At 37.6% G+C, this 19,296-nt stretch overlaps 1 protein-coding gene across 1 annotated transcript in view; it reads left to right on the top strand.

Moving 5' to 3' along the window:
• Positions 1-19,296, top strand: part of Atp8b4 (ATPase phospholipid transporting 8B4 (putative)) — a 310,406-nt gene that overhangs the window by 217,607 nt on the left and 73,503 nt on the right. Inside the window, 5 exon segments of the mRNA XM_045157629.1 lie at positions 2,550-2,738; positions 10,214-10,329; positions 13,440-13,604; positions 14,893-15,004; positions 16,647-16,752. Of these exon segments, the coding sequence (XP_045013564.1) occupies positions 2,550-2,738; positions 10,214-10,329; positions 13,440-13,604; positions 14,893-15,004; positions 16,647-16,752 (688 nt within the window).

Genomic DNA, 19,296 nt, shown 5'->3' on the forward strand with positions numbered 1-19,296 from the left:
AAGAAAAACAACAACAACAAAAATACCTTGGAAAAAGAAACTTCACCAAGGAAGTGAGGACCTCTGCAAAATAATAATAATAATAATAATGATAATAATTTAAAAAATTGAATAGGGAACTAGAAAAGAGAAAGACCTAAAAAAGTGTAAATACCTCTCATGCTCATGTGTTAGAAGGATCAATATTGTTATAAAGGCTATCTTCCCAAAAGCAACCTACAAATTCAATATGGTCTCCATTGAAATTCTAGCACCATTCTTCACAGAAGGTTTTAAAAAATATTTTTTATTATTCATTTATGTGAGAGAAATAGGCAGATATATAAAGAGAATGGGTGTGCCAGGGCCTCTTGCTACTGCAAAAATCTACAGATGCATATGCCACCTTTTGTACCTGGCTTATGTGGGAACTGGGGAACTAAACCTGAGTCCTTAGATTTTGCAGGCAAGTGGCTTAACTGCTAAGCCATCTCTCCAGCCCACAGAAAAGTCATTTGGGAGCACAAAAGAACACCTCAAAGGCAAAATCAGAACAAAAAGAATAATGCTAGAGGTTTCCTACTCTATCTAATTTTAACTTGTCATATACAGGCCCATAGCAACAGTAACAGCATGGTACTAGCGCAAGATGGGAAGTAGATTGATGTAACACACTGAAGCTCCAGATATAAATCCATGTAGTCACATCCACTTTCTTTTTGCTAAAGATGTAAAAGAAATACATTAGAGTCAAGAGAACATTTTCAACACAATTCTGGGAAAACTGAGTATACATATATAGAAGAAAAAAAATCTAGATCTCTATCTATCACCCTGCACAAAAATTAACTCTAACTGGGTCAAATCCTTTAACATAAGACATGAAACTCTGAAAATGTTAGAGAGAAAACTAGGGAAAACATTTAAAGGTATACATATTAGCAAGTACTTTCTGAATAGGACTCCATTCAGTCAGAAAATATAGTCAACAATTGGCAAATAAGACTTCATAGAATCAAAAAGCTTTTGTACAACAACAGAATACTTTAGTGAAGAGATAGCTCACAGAGTAGAAGAAAATCTTCTCTAGCTATACCTTTGAGGATTAATATTTAGCCATATATATATATATATATATATATATATATATATGGAGAGGGAGGGGGAGAGGGAGAGAGAAAGAGAGAGGTTAATACCTATAATATAAAAAGAATTTAAAAGGCCCCAGAAGGATCCAGAAATCAAGTAACCCAATTAAGAAGTGGACTAGTGAAATGAATGAACAGTTCACAAAAGATGAAATTAAACAGCCAATAAATCTATGAAATGTGTTGACCTTACTAGCCACCTGAGAAATTCAAGTCAAAACTACATTAAGATTCCATCTCACCTAGTCAGAATATCAGTATTAAGTAAAAAAAAAATAATAACATATGTTGGATAAAAGGAAACCTGTATAATTTGTTGGTGAGAATGTAAACTGGTTTAGCTCATATGTAAATCAGCATGGAGATTTCTAAAAACAATTAAAGGTAGATCTACCATATGACACTGGTATATAACTCCTGGATACCTACCTGAAGGTCTCTAAGTCCAAATACCATGGAAATACTTGTACTTCAACATTTATTGCAGCACTATTCACAATAGATAAGTTATGGAATCAATCTATATGTCCAACTACAGAGGAATGGGTAAGGAAAATGCAGTGTACACATACTATGGGATTTTTCAGCCATAAAGAAGAATATAGTCATATCATCTGCAGGAAATAGATGCAACTGGAGATAATCATATTAGGTAAATATTAAACCAATCTAAGAAGTCAAAAGATCACATTTTTTCTTCCTTTATGGTTCTTATGTTTTATATAGTAATATAAAATCACATATACATATATAAAATTAAGGGAGAAAGGAAATTTTCTAGGGGAATCGATAGAACAAATGAGTGGGGGCTGAGAAAAGGGAGGGAAAGGGTATGGGATTTAATATGCTCAACATACAATATATGCCTTATGAAAATTTAAAAAAATATTTATTTGCAAGAAGAGAGAGAGAATGAGAATGACTGAGAGAGAGAAATGCATATGCCATGGCCTCTTGCCACCACAAAGAAGCTCTAGCTGCCTGTACCACTTTGTGCATTTGGTTTCATATGGGTTCTAGGGACTCAAATCCAGGTTTTCAGGCTTTGCAAACAAGTGCCTTTAACTAACCCCTTGTGTGAAATGTTAAAAATAAAATAATTTAAAACATTTAGTTTGTGAATCATTCAGGGCCTAGTCACTGAAACTGCAAAGGTTTTTTTTTTTTTTTTTTTTTTTTTTGGAATAGAAAACTTCTAATACAGTGGAGAAACAGACTCTCAAGTGGATGTTTTCCTGTACATTGCCAAGGACTCCATGATGGTGTGCATGGAGCTGTGGAGTATCCCATCTCTTCAGAATAGGAACATATTTAGAGCTGATTCTTTAGTTGGTTTTGTTAACAGAGCTGGTATTAGCCTTGGAATTCTATGTCTTCTTCCTTTCACCCTCAGTGTTGATATACTTATTTCTTTTCTTTTAGGTCAGCTGATTTACCAAGTTCAATCACCTGATGAAGGAGCCCTTGTCACTGCTGCTAGAAATTTTGGGTTCATTTTTAAGTCACGGACTCCAGAGACAATAACAATTGAAGAACTTGGAACACTTGTTACATACCAATTGCTTGCTTTCTTGGATTTTAACAATGTCAGAAAAAGGATGTCTGTCATAGGTTGGTAGATGAGATTATTTTTTGATATTTTGGTGCTACTATGGTTGTATTGATGCTTTGCATAGATGATTTAACTCTTGGTTATTTGCTATACTTTTAACTTTATAAACTCTTGTGATCTTAACTCAGCTTCAAAATTATATTAACATATGACTAAAATTTAACTCAAGCATCTATGCCTAGCATTATTCAGAATTCTTTACCCAAATTAACAAGCTTAATTATTCCGACAATCCAAATAAAGTAAGTGCTGTAATTTGCATGACCATTGTATGGATAATGAAACTGAGACATGGAGATGTTGAGTGATAATATGCATGTAACTAGAAGTAACATAGTGGAGAGTCAAACTCAGGAGGTCTGTCTGTGGACCTCATTTACTTAACAGCTGCATGATTCTGGGTCAGGATAGTTTTGGAGTTGAGTTATATATGCTAGCTTGTTTTTAATATATATGTGAGAGAGAAAGAGAGAGAGAGAGAGAGAGAGAGGGAGAAAGATATAGAGAAAAAGAGAATGGGTGTTCCAGGGCCTCTAGCCACTGCAAACAAATTCTAGAACATGTGCCACCTTGTGCATCTGGGTCTATGTGGGTACTAGGGAATCAAACCTGGGTCCTTTGGCTTTGTCAGCAAGCGCCTTAATTTCTAAGCCATCTCTCCAGCCCTGCTAGCTTGTTTGATCACCATCAGTAGCCTCATGTTATTCATGTTCTTTGTCCATTCCTGTTTTATTTAGCACTACAGTAAACCCACAATTTTCTTACCTAAGGATCTGGGTTTAATCCTACCACTGGAAAAAAAAAAAAAAAAAGACTATTCCTGCTATAAAATTGGCCTTTTAACTTCCATCATAGTTTACTTGACTTTGATGCTTCCACATTTGTTATGCTCCTTGGGTAATGATTCTTAAATTTTATCTCCTATTCAAACCACCAGTAGAGTTGCTAAAAGACAGATTATTTGGCTTTGGCCATTATGACTTGATTCACTGGGGCACAGTGCAGCCCCTTGGTTTATATTTCTGATAAGCTTATGTTATTGGCCAGGGGACCCAGATCAAAGACCACTTCCCTAAATTAACTAGTTATGTTGTTCATTATATTTCCTGGGAACCTGTCTCCTTTGCTACTCTCTGAATTCAAAAAATCTCTTAGCATCTTATGAACACATTCTAAACACTCCTCATCAAATGCATCGAATAAATATTTCCAAACACAGCCTTACAAGTTACTTGTTACTATAATATTATTTTGTCTTTTCCTCTTGATTCCCAGTACCATTTGTTTGGTTAGTGTTCTATTGCTTTGCAATATCTTCAAAACTGTTCCCAATAAAATATCAAAGTATGTGGAGCACAAGACTATAAGCCATAAAACTAATTTTGCCACCACATAAAAAATGTGAAGGAGTCACAGCATTTAAAGGACAAGGTGTAGAATGTAGCAAGATTATTTGCAACCTAACATCAAGCTACTTTTCTTCTACTTTCTGACCTTGTGCTCAAGCCTCACGTGCCTCACTATTCCTGGGGTACATTATATACTTTTATCCTGTTTATACATGCTGATTCTTATAGCAATCCTTTTCCCTACTCTTTGTTTAAAATATTTTATTTATTATGTATTTTCAAGGGAGAGAGAGAGTAAAGATGAAAGTGACCATGCCAGGGCCTTTTGCCACTGCAAACAAATTCCAGATGTATGAGCTACTTTGTGCATCTGGCTTTACATGAGAACTGAGAAATACAACCTAGGATGTCAGGTTTTGCAAGCAAGCACCCTTAATTACCGAGCCACCTCTCCAGTCCCTTCCTAGTTTCCTTTAGTTGAAAATTCCCATTCATTTGCTAAAGTACAATCCAAATGTCATTTGCTTTCTCTTTTCCTAGTCTTCAAATAATTGCATCTTCTGGCATTCCCCAGAATGCTTTGTTCATCACACCAGTGGGATGCCATCTTTTGGAACTCTCAGTTGTCTTAGCCTATAGACTGCTTGCTGCCTGAGGGCATGTGCCATACCTTATCTTCTTATACCACCCAGGAGCCAAGTACCCAGATGGCCACACAGCACATTCTATATAAACATTTGTTTAAATAAAATTCTATCCAATACTTTGTAACTTATGAATATCATGATCATTATAATAAATAAATCATACTGTGGAAAACATGTATATACATAATGCCAAGATTTTTAGTCTCTGTTGGAAACTAGACCTGAGATGGCTCTCAGTAGATAAAAACCAAACACCATCTAAGAATAGCTGTTTTTGTTTTGTATGATGACAGGCCATAAGCAGCCACCATCTGCTGAGAAGCACATGTGTTGTTGCAGGTGGTGGCTCACAGTTGCATCAACAGGAGCTCTTGTGTATTCACAGCCTTGGTGGGGGAGGGTCATTGAAGCTCATTTGGCTCAGAATTGATTTCTTTTTGCTCTTAGGGTGTTGACAAAAACCTAAGATTGCTACATGGGGAGATGGTTGGCTTCTCCTCACCACTGGTCACATTTACAGGCTGTGGAGGAATCATAGCCTAACCGCAGACAACAAATGTCTGCTCTAATGGATCCCACATGAGGAAAGGTAGTGCTTAGCACAGAAGAATGAAGGTTTGCAGGCTTCATCTTGGTTGTTTGTTTTTAATCATGGGTTCTTTGAGAAGGATTACAGTAGGTCAGAAAGGTCTCTGATACTAGTCAAGAAACATTCAAATCTCATGATTGTCCATGGCTTAAAATGGGGGACAAAACCCTGTTGTGAAGGCTCAGGCATGCTGCTGTGTCCTTTTCCTCCTCCTTTTCCTTTACCATCTTCCTTTTTCATCTTCTCTGTTTTCATTTTTTAAAATTTTATTTTTATTTATTTATTTGAGAGCAACAGACACAGAGAGAAAGAGGCAGAGAGAGAATGGGTGCACCAGGGCCTCCAGCTACTGCAAACGAACTCCAGATGCATGCGCCACCTTGTGCATCTGGGTTATGTGGGTACTGGGGAATTGAGCCTTGAACCAGGGTCCTTAGGCTTCATAGGCAAGTGCTTAACCACTAAGCCATCACTCCAGCCCTGTTTTCAGTTTTGGACATGTCATCAATTGATTCACTAATGTAGTTTGAATACCAACTTTCATTCTGGGGCAAGAGTCCTGAATTTATTAATCAGTAAAAACACAAATCTAATTGCCTGGCTATGGAAGAACCCACTGTAATAATTCAGTACATAAAGGTATGTAAATAAAAAATCCAAAGATATTGAATAGAGACATGTAATGGATAATTATTAAGGAGAAATAAAGTACAGCAGTTCTCTAAAAAGTCCAGACGAGATGAAGATTATTTAATTCTAAATTTGTAAAGATTATTGGAGTACAATAATGAGGTATGGTGACACTCAGTCATATAATCCCAGCATTTAGGATATGAAAGCAGGAGGGGCATGAATTTGAGGTCAACCTGGGCTGCATAGTGATACACTGTCTCAAACAAAACAAAAGGCTTAGAGTACATACCACACTGCTATATAGTAGTCATTTTTCACTGTGGATGTATGAACTGTGTAATAATGGTAAAATAAAATTCTTTGTACATAATATTGCTGAGGTGGCGTCTATCTGACATTTTTCTTTTATGTCCCAATAGCATAGCTACTGCTTTTAATGAATTTTGCACAATGATAGCTCATCTTTATTGAGAAAATATTTGTTAATTACCTATTATTTTCCAGGGACTTGGAGCTAAGGGACAAATGTAAAAAACTGAATTCTCTGTGGCTACATCTAGGGGAACCTGATGAAGCAGGGAGGAGGTATCTGAAACAGGGCAGATGTTCATGAGCTGTATGTGTGCTGTTTTAGAGAGTGTGAACTTGATCTAAGAGCAAAGGAAACTAATGTAGGGTTGTATGCAGCATTAATGGTACCAACTGGATATACTGATGGGTAGTGAGGGTAGAATGATGAGTAAAGTTCAAATATCTGAACTTTTTGGAAAACTGAATAAGTGGTGAAGCTTGTTACTGAGTCTGAGGACCTAAGAGAAGTAACCAATTACTGAGAAAAAGTAAGTGTCTTGGAGTGGATCTCTGTGCCAGCCATTCTGTCCAGTGGTCATATGTCATGCTTTGTTCTGCCAATTGCACCATGTAACCTCTAAGCTTTTTGGATGATGTGTGGCTGATGAATAAAAAGAAGACATGTTATCAAGTCCTAAATTTTGGACGGTCTCTTTTGCACTAACGACCTGGATGGGTTTAGTTAGTGTTAATAGCTGGAAGTGAAAGTTCAATTAGTGACAGCAGAGAACATGCATTTCACAGGTCATGTTTTTCAAACATATTAAGTTGAAGATCCCAGAAAAGTGGGACAAGTTGTTTTTAGGACAGAAGGAAGAGACATTCCTATAGTTCACCCATCTTGAAGATTCATGACAAGCAAAATGAGCATGCCAAGTTTTTGAGCAAAGGAGATAATAATGATATTCATGACTGAGGTATCTATAAATAAGGACAACATGGGATAGCGAAGAAAGGTCATGCATATATATATTTCAAAGGCTGAGCCAAAGAAGAAAGCAAGCAAGGAAGAATGATTAAATAAAAGAAAGAATGAAATAAAATATCTGTAATTTGATTATGATGTACCTGGACACACCTGAGAGAGGTTCAGTTGATAGTTGGATATGTAGGTTAGAAGAGAGAGTCAGAGATGGTTGGGGACAAAACATAGCCACTTGAGTGCAGTCAGGTCATTAATGCAACTGGGACACTGTAGTGATTTGATTCATATGTCTCCCATAAACTTAGGTGTTCTGAATGCTAGGTTCCCAACTGATGAAGATTTGGGAAGCAATGCCTCCTGGAGGGAGTATATTGTTGAGGGCAGGCTTATGGATGTATAATCATTTTCCCCTTGCCAGTATTTGGCACACTCTTCTGTTGCTATTATCCACCTTATGTTGGCCAAGGAGTGATTTCCACCCTCTGCTCATGCCATCGTTTTCCCCTGCCATCATGGAGCTTCCCCTAGAGCCTGTAAGCCAAAATAAACCTCTTTTTCTCACAAGCTGCTCTTGATTGGGTCATTTCTATCAGCAATGTGAACCTGACTACAACAGTAAAGTGGTATTGAGGAGTGGGATTGCTGCTAGACACCTGACTGTGGCTTTGGCTTTTTGGAGCTGATTTTCAAGAGGCATGTGGAAGGATTTGAAAGCTTGGTCTAAGAGATGACTTGCAGTGGTATAAATACAGTTTGATGGACTATTCTTGTCAGAGTTGAAAGACCTGAATGCAGTAAGAACTATGGACTATGAGGTTTGGTTTATGAGGGTGAGAAAGCACTTTGCTTGGACTGTGACAGCAGTTTGTGTGAGAAGCCTACTGTTATGCCTGTGTCCTGAGAAGTTGTACAGGGTTGCTTGGTGTAGAAATGAACTAGTGTGAGCAGAGGGTTATGGTGCAAAAAAAATGAAATCTTTGGGTGAACTGCTGCCTGTTCAGCTACAATTGAGAGATTTCAACCTTGAGATTGGGCCAGCTGACTTGCACTGGGTCAACAGGAAGAATGTAGAATGTTGAAACGCCTGAGTGCCCAGGGAGTGTCCTGTTCTTCAACGTCTGCTTCCCCCCCCCCCCAGATTAACAAATTGGCACCCTATCTGGCATTGTGGAGTATAAGAAATGAAGGAAAGAGAGGCTCATTAGGTTTGCCATATGGTCTTGTGTTTTGGAAGTAGTCATGGACAGTGTGAAGCAGGTTTGCTGCATGCCTGCATGGAGACTGCATGGGGCCACGAGGATGAACTGTGAATTGCACTGGAGACCCAGTGGAGATGCTGGGACTATGAGATGGCTGCTAAGGAAAGCTGCTGGCCTTGATGAAGTTTTCCAGGACTATGAGTATCCGAGCTGGAGGGGCGGAATTGGAACTCCAAAGATTTGTTGCTGGTTCAAATTATTGGACTTGGAGACTTGTCACTGACTAGAGTTTTTGGACTTGAAGCTACAGAGTTTGATGTTTAAATCTTGTATTTGTTGAATATTTCTTTGCTATGCCCAGTGCCATCTTTTGCAGTGTGAATGTTTATTCTGTGTCATTATGGGTTTCTTGGGGGGGGGGTTGGTATTATGCTCAGTTAAAAAATCTTGGATTATGGGGATGTTTGAACATCATTAGAATTGGTAAAAACCATGGGGACTTTTAAAGATGGACTGGATACACTGCATTTTATATCATGGATAGTTAACAGTTTATGGGGCTGGGGGTAGAATGTTGTGGTTTGATTCATAAACTTAGGTGTTCGAATGCTAGGTTCCCAGTTGATGGAGATTTGGGAATTAATGCTTCCTGGAAGCAGTGTATTGTTGGGGGCGGGCTTATGAATGTTATAGCCAGTTTTCCCTTGCCAGTGTTTGGCACAATTTCCTGTTGCTATTTTCCACCTTATGTTGGCCGGGGGTTGATGTTCACCCTCTGCCCATACCATCATTTTTGTTGCCATCATGGAGCTTCCCCATTGAGCCTGTAAGCCAAACTAAACCTCTTTTTTTCCCACAAGGTGTTCTTGATTGGATTTTTGCCAGCATTGCAAACCTGACTGCAACAGACACATAACTGTTCTGCTGAGATAAAAATGGAAAGGCTTTGTACAGATGGCAATCAGTTTGTGATTCCTTTGAACCAGCAGTACTCAAAGTGTGCTCTGGGAACCTTGACATTTTTCAGAGGGTGTGCAAGGGCAAAACTTTCCATTTTCCTTATCCTTTTCACTAGTTTTCTCACGTATACACTATAGAGTTGTTCTAGAAGTCACATGATATATTCCAGAATACAGAATAAATGCTGAAGCAGATAGGAGAAGCCATCTGTCTTCTGTTAAGTCAGACATCAAAGAAATCTTTAATCATGCAAAACAATGTCATGCTCCTAAATAAATATATTTTGATTTTAGAAAATATGGTTGGTTTGTAGGAATGTTATTTATGTTGTTACATATTAGGTTACTATTGTTATGATTATTATAGTGACATTATAAGTAGTTTTATAAGACTATTGCTATCACATAAGTGTACACTGAGTATTGAGAATACGATGGGGTCAAACAGTTTTAGAACTGATACTGTAGCCCTGACTATAAAAAATAACCACAGAGAAATCATACTGGCACACTTAGGGCATACATACTATGCCTTTATATGTCTGGTGATGAAAGAAGAAAGTATGAAAGAAATTATTAAATTGAAATGTCATAGAAGAAAGGCAAGAGAACTTTGGAAAATCAAACTATCCCAGTAGAAGGAACATTTCTAAGTTAATAAAAGAGGACTAAAGCCATGTGTCATAGGTAATGGCCATCTATCCAAAGGCTCTGAAGAGTTTAGTGTCTTAAAGCCTTATACACACTGTCTAGCTGGAGTTCTGCACAATAGAGCTTTGGAGGTTACACTGATATAATAACCTGCTTTCCCTTTCTTTTTAGTTCGAAACCCAGAAGGACAGATAAAACTGTATTCCAAAGGAGCAGATACTATTTTGTTTGAAAAGCTTCATCCTTCTAACCAAGACCTTCTGTCTTCCACATCAGACCATCTCAATGTAAGTGCTTCATGTAAAGATCAGCACAGTGGCCCTTTTTCCATATCTAATGGTTAACACTTGTTTGAAAATATCAGCTAAATAACCTGACTTATGAAGTAGAAAGCTTTGAAAGAAGCATTCAATAGATTTGGTGCTCTTGCATGTTAGAAAGCTGCTCAAGGAGCTCCTGCTTGTCCCCACCCCCACCCCCACAGTCTCAGCACAGTGGGCTGCACAAGAAGCTTCTGGATCTACATAGGGAGATAGGCTGGGGTCAGTTCTTGCCACCAGGTAGTGCTCTATTATCCCTCCAGCCTTGTGCTGCTCCCTTTTGGAAGTCTGGGCTGGTCCAGGAAGTTGCTTTCCTTGAGTTTTGATGTGTTTGGCACCAATGTATTGTCTTATTATTAGGGTAGTCTTTATATGGTGGGGAAAAAATAGTCTCTAGAGCCAACTTTCTGCCCTATAAGGATTCATTCATTCAAGTTATAAAATAAGTCCCTTATGTGTTTGAGGATACTAAACTCATACATTTCTTTCCAGGCGTTTTCTATTATTGAACCTTTTGTTCCCCCCAAAAGAATAAAGGCGTGTAAATTCATATGAATATTATGTTTAAACTTGGGACTTAAACCTGGGATTTAAACTTGGGATTCAAGTGTCATTATAATTATAATGTTTGTATGAGGTTCTGTTTAACCTCATATGAACTTCGATAACACTTTTAATCCCAGCACTTGGGAGGCAGAGGTAGGAGGATTGCTGTGAGTATGAGGCCAATCTGAGACTACATAGTAAATTCCAGGTCAGCCTGGGCTGGAGTGAGATACTACCTTGATATATATATAGCGTGTATGAAACACACACAACTGGTCAAAATAGCATTTTCTCATTGTTTCTATCCTTTAAAATTATTAAAGATACATATCCCTTTATTATACACACTATGTTTAATATAAAACATTCCCTGAGTCTTTAAACAAACAAATAAATAAAATATAAAAACTCTGCCTGACTTTAAGTTTTAAAATTATGGTTTGGTAATATTGGTTACAAACATAGCTATTGTTTTTGTCTTTCCAATAGAGCATTCTTGATTTTTTTCTTAATATTTTCCAGAAGGCTGGCATGGACTTGAATTTTTTTTTATGAAAACAACATTGGAATCATAACTATTTGATTTTGTATTACTCAAACACCAAGCCTTAAGATTTTCATATAGCTTCTTTTCATACCAAAGCATAGGAAGTCTATACTTTCATTTATATACAAAAGATTTTTTAGATACAAGATACTTGTTCTTTGCTTTATTCATTTTATTCATTTTGACTTCTAGATTCTAAAGTTTTAACTTAGAATTTAGTTATTGATTTTGAATAGCCTGATGATAGAAAAAGTCCTTTCTCAAATGCTCATTTAGGATGAAACTTGTGTTTCATGAACTAATTAAATAACTTAAATCATCTGTCCTCTTTTGTAATGCCATCTAAGAGTTGATTCACTGTTGTGTAGAACAGAGAGGAAGGCAGGGGTAATGCCCAGTGGGGCTACAAGTTAAAGCAAAGAAGTGCTTGTGTGAATTAAGAAGACAAAAGATGGTTATAAAGCAGTAACTGGATTTTCAGATCAGAAAGGGACCCAGTGGTGGTCTTAGAAAATAGGGCTTGTAAAATATGATTGCAGGGTACAAACTGCTACCAACTGCCTATATGATCAATTTGGATGCTGTTTCTGATGGTCCTTTTGGGGTAAACCCCATTGTTGTAGTTTGCATTGGCTTTTCTACTTATCTAATTAAGGTGTGTCCTGATTTAACTCATGCATGGTCATAAAACTCTCTGTGTACCATACATCAAAACACAATGAAAAGACATGCACACTGGCAGGCAATGCCCCAAGGAACAGACATGATTATAAAACGCTTGTATAGAGGGCTGTAAAATAACTAATGGAGAAAGAGGCAAAATGGGGAATTTCTAGCATTCATCCAACTCGGTCAAATTATGTTCCTAAGTAATGGGCCTAAGTAGCTGCTCTAGTAATATCTTACACCATGGAAGTATCAATTCAGACTGTCAGTTTTTTGTGCCACTATAGAAAAGTTATGGTTCTCCAGTATTTGTCTACTTATTAAAAACTTATCCATAAAGAAGAGTTTCTAAAATAATGAATTTTTGAGCTACTCTGACTTGATGGTATCTTTAAGCTATAGAGTAATTTCTATTATTGAAATGAAACTAACAGCAAAGAAGAGAAAAGTTTCATAGAAAAGTCTAGAATGAGATGTGAAAGTCATGTCTTGGGAGCAACCATTTATAGTAACTTTCCTTCCTTTCTCTCTCCTTTTTCCTAACAGTTATTCTTACAAATTTTAGTAGTATGATAGATTACCTCATATTACTATTTCACATCATGAATTATTCACTTCTATTAGGGATAATTTCAAGTAGATGCAAAATTGGATTTAATGGGACTGGAGAGATGGCTTAGAAATTAAGGTGCTTGCCTGTAGCCTAGTGACCCAGGTTTGATTTCTCAGAACCCACATAAGCCAGATGAACATGGTGGCATATATGTCTGGAGTTCATTTGCTGTGGCTAGAGGCCCTGGTGCACCCATTCTCTCTCTCTTTTTTTTTTCTCTCTAATAAAAAATATATTAGGTCTTACTTAATGAACTTTTTGCTCATGTGAATTACTGAGGGATGAGACTAGTGGCAGATACCACTGTATCTCCTTAGGAGAGCTTCCTGACTTTGATTTGAGTACCATGGCTCCTCTGAGGGTTCCAGAAGCTAGAACTAATGAACAGGAATACATCCTATAGACAAGGAAAAGTTGAAAACCAGTATATGTAGTTTTCAATAGATATCTTAAAGGTCACTGGCACCACTCATCAGCTCAACAAGGACACTCCAGTGGGCATTTCAGCTGTCATTAGGGAGTAAGCAAGTATCCCTGAAGATTCAACCTCCTAGAAATAAATAAATGTCTCCTATGTATGAAGAGATTAAAAGATAGAGTCAGTAAGTCTTGGGACAAAACGAATGTGAATGAATATGGTTGTGGTAGCTGGTTTGACTGTGTTTCTTGTCTTCTAATGGTTCTTAAGTGTGTCTTTTTTGGCAGGAATTCGCAGGGGAAGGCCTTCGAACCTTGGTGGTTGCTTACAGAGACCTCGATGACAAGTATTTTACAGTGTGGCAAAAGATGCTTGAAGATGCAAATACTGCCATAGATGAGAAGGAAGAAAGGATATCTGTACTGTATGAAGAAATTGAAAGAGATATGATGGTATAAGTTTAGAAGCATAGTGGTTTTGTTTTTACATAGTGGTTTTGTTTTGTTTTGTTTTTAGCACAGGAATAAGCCATAGGCTAAATTATCTTATACACAGCAGATGTTAAATTTTCAAACACTGAATCATGCTTTAAATGTTGATGTGAGGATGCCATATATGTCCCTAGTGAAATGACTTTATTTCTGCTAGCAGTAGCTTATGTAGTTGGAAGCTCCCTAAGAGTAGATGACTGTAGCAGACAGCTTCAGGTTCACTGAGATTAGCTTTCATACCAGACACAGTTATGGAGGAAGGGATATTTATTGAAGCCTACAGATCCAGGGGAAGTTCCATAAATGGCAGAAGAAGCTGGCCTGCCTTCACAGGATCAGGCGGAGAGAGAGAAGTACAAGCCTAAAGGTCAAAAGCCACAGCACACTTCAGGAACTCCAGCTAGGCACACTTTGCATATCTTTAGATTGAAATCTGAATCCCACCACCATAACTTAAGAGCCACCTAGTGACATTGCCTCCAGCCAGGTGACTGCAGATGCAATCTACTAACAAATAAACAACTGAATATATTGGGAGCCATCTATTCAAACCACCACAATGACGGTAGACTCCCTATTACTTGTCATCTTCTGGTATATACTTGATATTGTATGCATTTTCACCTTTTCACCCTACTTTGAAGAGAAGTTATAGGACCAGGAGATTATGGTGGTCTCTGTGATGTTCAAAATTTGGTCTATTTTCAGAAACTACTCTTCTTGGAGGGCCCAGTGGCCAATGGACTCAGTCACTGTGTATAGTAGAGAGCATGTAGTGATCATATTCTGGTTAAATTTCATTACAATCTTTATTTTTGACTATGACATCTACTAGTATGTTAATGTAGAAAATGATACTATTTTTTTGTGTTTGTAATGTGGCTATGTGGAGAGGACTGCTCCATTATTGTTGAAAGTGGGAAAGCAATTAGACACTTGTTGATTTATTTGATAGCAATTGGCCTCTGATACTAACATACTTATTTAAACTTATCATGTCTCTTATGTAAAGTCTACCTCCCTCAATTTTTGCTGTTAAATTGGTTTGGCTTGGGAATTTCCTTTTGGGATCACTTTCAATCAATTTATGTATACAATAAGGTGATTACTATATCAACACAGTATAAGTTCTATCTTTACTTCCTATCCCTTGAACTCTAAAATCTGTGACTGGAAGCTACATATGTTATAGATTTTTTTTTTTTTTTGCATGCATCAACATAAGCTATTCTCTATTTTTCCAATGAAGCTACTCGGTGCCACAGCTGTAGAAGATAAGTTACAAGAAGGTGTCATTGAAACAGTTACAAGTTTATCACTAGCCAATATTAAGATCTGGGTTCTAACAGGAGACAAGCAAGGTAATTTGGAAATGGATAATGGTTATGTTTCAAAGAGAGTAAAATTTTGATTAATTAGAAAACTTAACTAGTTAGATTTTTTATAATCCTCCACATAAGTAAAGGTTGAAATACAAAAAGAAAGCTAATGTGTTATAAGAAACTACTAATTAAAAATAAGCAAAACCAACCAAATAACTTCTATAGTATGCAATGGTCAGTTAAGTTTCAGTACAGTTTCCTCTTCCTGTGTAGAGAACAATAGTGTTAAAAATCTTTGACAGTCATTTTATCTGAGCATTTTCCACAATTGGGATAGATATTGGCAAAGTACTGAAACAAGATTTTGGAGACCTTCAATTACTGCTTTAGTTTCTTGATAGTAAGGAGGTGTAGGAGATCTCAGAAAAGAGATACGGGTTGTGAGCAGGCTTCCAAGAGGCAAAGGGAAACAGTTGTTTATCAACTATTTTTGGAAATAGTTCAGTATTTTAATAACCACTGCATTTGTACCAGTGATATCTGGCTGAGTTCCAGGACTTCCCATGCAATGATATAGTGAGAACTGATAAATGACCCACTTTTAGAAATGGCACAGTACTAAGTCATTATGTTCAGAATATTATTTTCTTAACCAAAAAATAAGTATTTTGGATCTGTTACTACTAATAATAGTTAAAAATTATTTTATGCTTGTCCATCAGCAAACTGAAAATATTCATGTAATGACATATGACTATTTGAAAGACTACTACTTTTCCAGTGTATTTTAGAACAGTAAATCATATGTGTGTGTATGTGTGTATTCAGTACCTACTGTTTAATGATTATATAGAGTTAGAATCAAATGACCCTATCGAGGGTAAAAGGGATTCCCTAACTAAGGCTTCATTTCTGTGAAACTAGAAGAACTGTCCAACATCATATAATTCTCTAGTTATCTAGTAGAGCAATTCTGGGTGGTTCTTGAAAAGAATATTAAATTATAAATTTCTATTCACTCAATGAAAAATGAGAGTGTTCTGTGTGAGAGAATATTCATAAGAGCAATTTTTTTTTTTTTTGAGGTAGAGTCTTACTGTAGCTCAGGCTGACCTGTAATTCACTATGGAGTCTCAGGGTGGCCTCGAACTCACAGTGATCCTCCTATCTCTGCCTTCCGAGTGCTGGGATTAAAGGCGTGTGCCACCATGCCCAGCTCATAAGAGAATTTTTTGTCATTCAGCTGAACATTTTTGTGAGATTTTCTTCAATTATTTGCCTACCATATTGAGTATTATCCAAGTTTAGTATTTTGGCTCTCTAAAGAGAATATTTGAGACTGCTGGCTAAATTTTTATATAATTGCATTTCTCTTTACAACAAGATCTTAGGATATCTTCATGAGTACTGATTTGAGAGTGTAAAGATATTTTTGAAAACCAGATGTGAGACTATGGATCCATATATTTCTACTTCTCCATGAGTTTAGTGAATGGTGAATTTGATCATGTGACTTAAGTCTTGAATTTCCCTCTGAGTTACTTGTATTTTCCCATGCATTCTCAGCAACTTTGAGGCATGTAGGCTATGAGTAAATACAACTGTAGCTTCAAAACTTTATGAAAGGTGTATTTGTGTTATCAAGAAGCATATTAACTGAGGTGGCTTTCCTTTGTACCAGAAACTGCTGTCAATATCAGCTATGCCTGCAACGTGATGACTGATGACATGGATGATGTCTTTGTGATAGCAGGGAGCACTGTGGTAGAAGTGAGGGAAGAACTCAGGTAAGTGTTGGAAGACAGAGGGTAAAAAGTAAGCCTGGGAATGAGGAGGAAGAAAATAAAGATCAGACATTTGGGAAGATAGAAAGTTATGCTATAGGTTCCTATGGTCCTAGTATAGATGATTTTACATACTTCCTTAAATTTCTTTTATGTTAATGACAAAATGAAAATCATTGCCTTTAGGTCTCTAACATTTCCTAAGTGTTTTTAGGGAAGGAAGGATTTCTTATCACTTATGTTGAGTTGCCATTTAAAATTGTGCATTGCTAAGTACCTGCTAGTAATTAAGGGATGATTAGTATCATCACTACTGAAGGTACTTCTTAAAAAAAATAGTTCCCAGGTTGGAGAGATGGCTTAGCAGTTAAGCACTTGCCTGTGAAGCCTAAGGACCCGGCTTCGAGGCTCCATTCCCAGGACCCACGTTAGCCAGATGCACAAGGGGGCGCATGCATCTGGAGTTCATTTGCAGTGGCTGGAGGCCCTGGCATGCCCATTCTCTCTCTCTCTATGTGCCTCTTTCTGTCTCTGTTGCTCTCAAATAAATAAATAAAAATAAACAAAAAAATTAAAAAGAAATAGTTCCCTAGCTTCACTAACGTGTTTGGAGAATGGAGCATGACAACATTTTAATAAGCATCCAAAGTTTGTGACCAGATAACTTTGAAAACACAGCCTGTGGAAGATGTTGCATGAATCTGGAGAGACCTCTCAGCATTTAAGCAGATGTTCTGCCATGGTCATTATTGAACCTAGACTATTGAACACTGCTTATGAGAAACAAAATATTATATCATTTTATATCTGCCATCTAATACCAAGAAATATGTAAGTGCTTGTTGGCATTGGAGGTAACAGTGGATAAATGTTAAATTTTGAGACATAGTATTTCTTAATAGTTATTTAGTTCATTAATTTTTGAGACAGGATCTAGCTGCACCTGGCACCCACTGAAAAGACAAGGCTGGCCTTGGACTTGTAACAATCCTCCTGCATGTGCCTCCTGAGTGCTAGGGCTGCAGGTGTGTATTGCTACATCTGGCAAAAAGGGCTACCAATTTACTTTATTTCTTTATTCTTTGCTACTTTTTGTAGAAGAACATTTTTAAAATATACAGAACTATTTCTTCTTAAGTTAAAAAAAAGTACTTTTGTATTGGAGAGATGGCTTAGTGATTAAGCTGCTTGCCTGCGAACCCTAAGGTCACATGTTCAATCCTCCAGATCCCAAGTACAGGCAGACATGTGACACAAGCATGCAATGCTCAGAATGTCCAGAAGTGGGCATATGTATCTGTAGTTGGTTAACTGCAGCTAAAAGGCCCTGGCATGTCCATTCTCTCTCATACTCTGACTCATACTCTGGACCAGATTTCTCATTGTCTCTCTGTCAAACCTCAAGTAGAAAACTGTTATATTATAAGCTGGTTAGAAGCTCTGCTAGGACACTGCATGTCTTTGGGAAATAAGAATTAGAAATCTAATTAATGATATAATTTAATCATGACATAGTTCTAATATTTACATTAAAAAATTTTTTTATTGTTTTTTCAAGGTAGGGTCTCACTCTGGTCCAGGCTTACCTGGAATTAACTTGTAGTCTCAGAGGGGCCTTGAACTCATGATGATCCTCCTACCTCTGCCTACAGAGTGCTGGGATTAAAGGTGTGTGCCCAATGCCTGGCTCTAAAACATTATTTTTATTAATTCTGGATACACTTATTATGTAAACAACACATGTTGGTACCATCTTTCCCTCATCCCTGCCCCTTTCCAAAGGGCCCCTCCTCACTGGGGATGCACGTCATCCCCATGGGGATTGTGGGTCATTCACTGTGGGGGTAGCATTCAGTTATGGGGGGAGGCATGTCTCTGTGGATAATGTACCAACTTGTGGCTCTAACAATCTTTCTGCCCCTCTTCTACAAACTTCACTGAACCATGTTGGGTGTGTTTTAAGTCTCCTTCAGTGATAGGCTCTTAGGAGCCTCTGGATCTCTTTCACTCTTGTGCTTGTGTCAGTTTCACCAAGAAAGCAGCTCTCCTGCTCATTTTCGCCAGTTCCTCTGTGGTTTCAGCTGGGGCCAGGCTGAAGTGTGATGGGTGGTTTATCTCCTCAGGTCCTACTCCCATCTGAAAAAGTGAAGCAGATTCTCCGACAGAGAGTATAGTCAGCACTGGTTAAATGGAATAAGCATTTTTAATTTAGAGAGAGTTTAATGAGTGTAGTCTTTTTTATAGCCCAAGATTAGTGGAAGCTTGATATTAGAGAGCAATCTGGATATGATTCTGACTTCTTTCCCTCTTCCAGATATGGTTCCTTTTCACTGAGCAGATCTGTTAGCCAATCCAGGAGCTGTTTGTTATCCACCATGGCTGTGTGCCACTATTGCACTTGTGTGAGCATCATGCAAGGTTGTTTGCTTCTGAGTAGCTTAGACCTCAAGTTGCTTGGATAGATGTTGGCCACTTTTCCCCAGTAGCTCATGTAGTGCCTTCCAGCACTAGATGGTCTGTCTGGGGACTGGCTCTCTTCTGGATTCC

This window comes from Jaculus jaculus, chromosome 8, assembly GCF_020740685.1.
Source record: "Jaculus jaculus isolate mJacJac1 chromosome 8, mJacJac1.mat.Y.cur, whole genome shotgun sequence".
Taxonomy (NCBI): Eukaryota; Metazoa; Chordata; class Mammalia; order Rodentia; family Dipodidae; genus Jaculus; species Jaculus jaculus.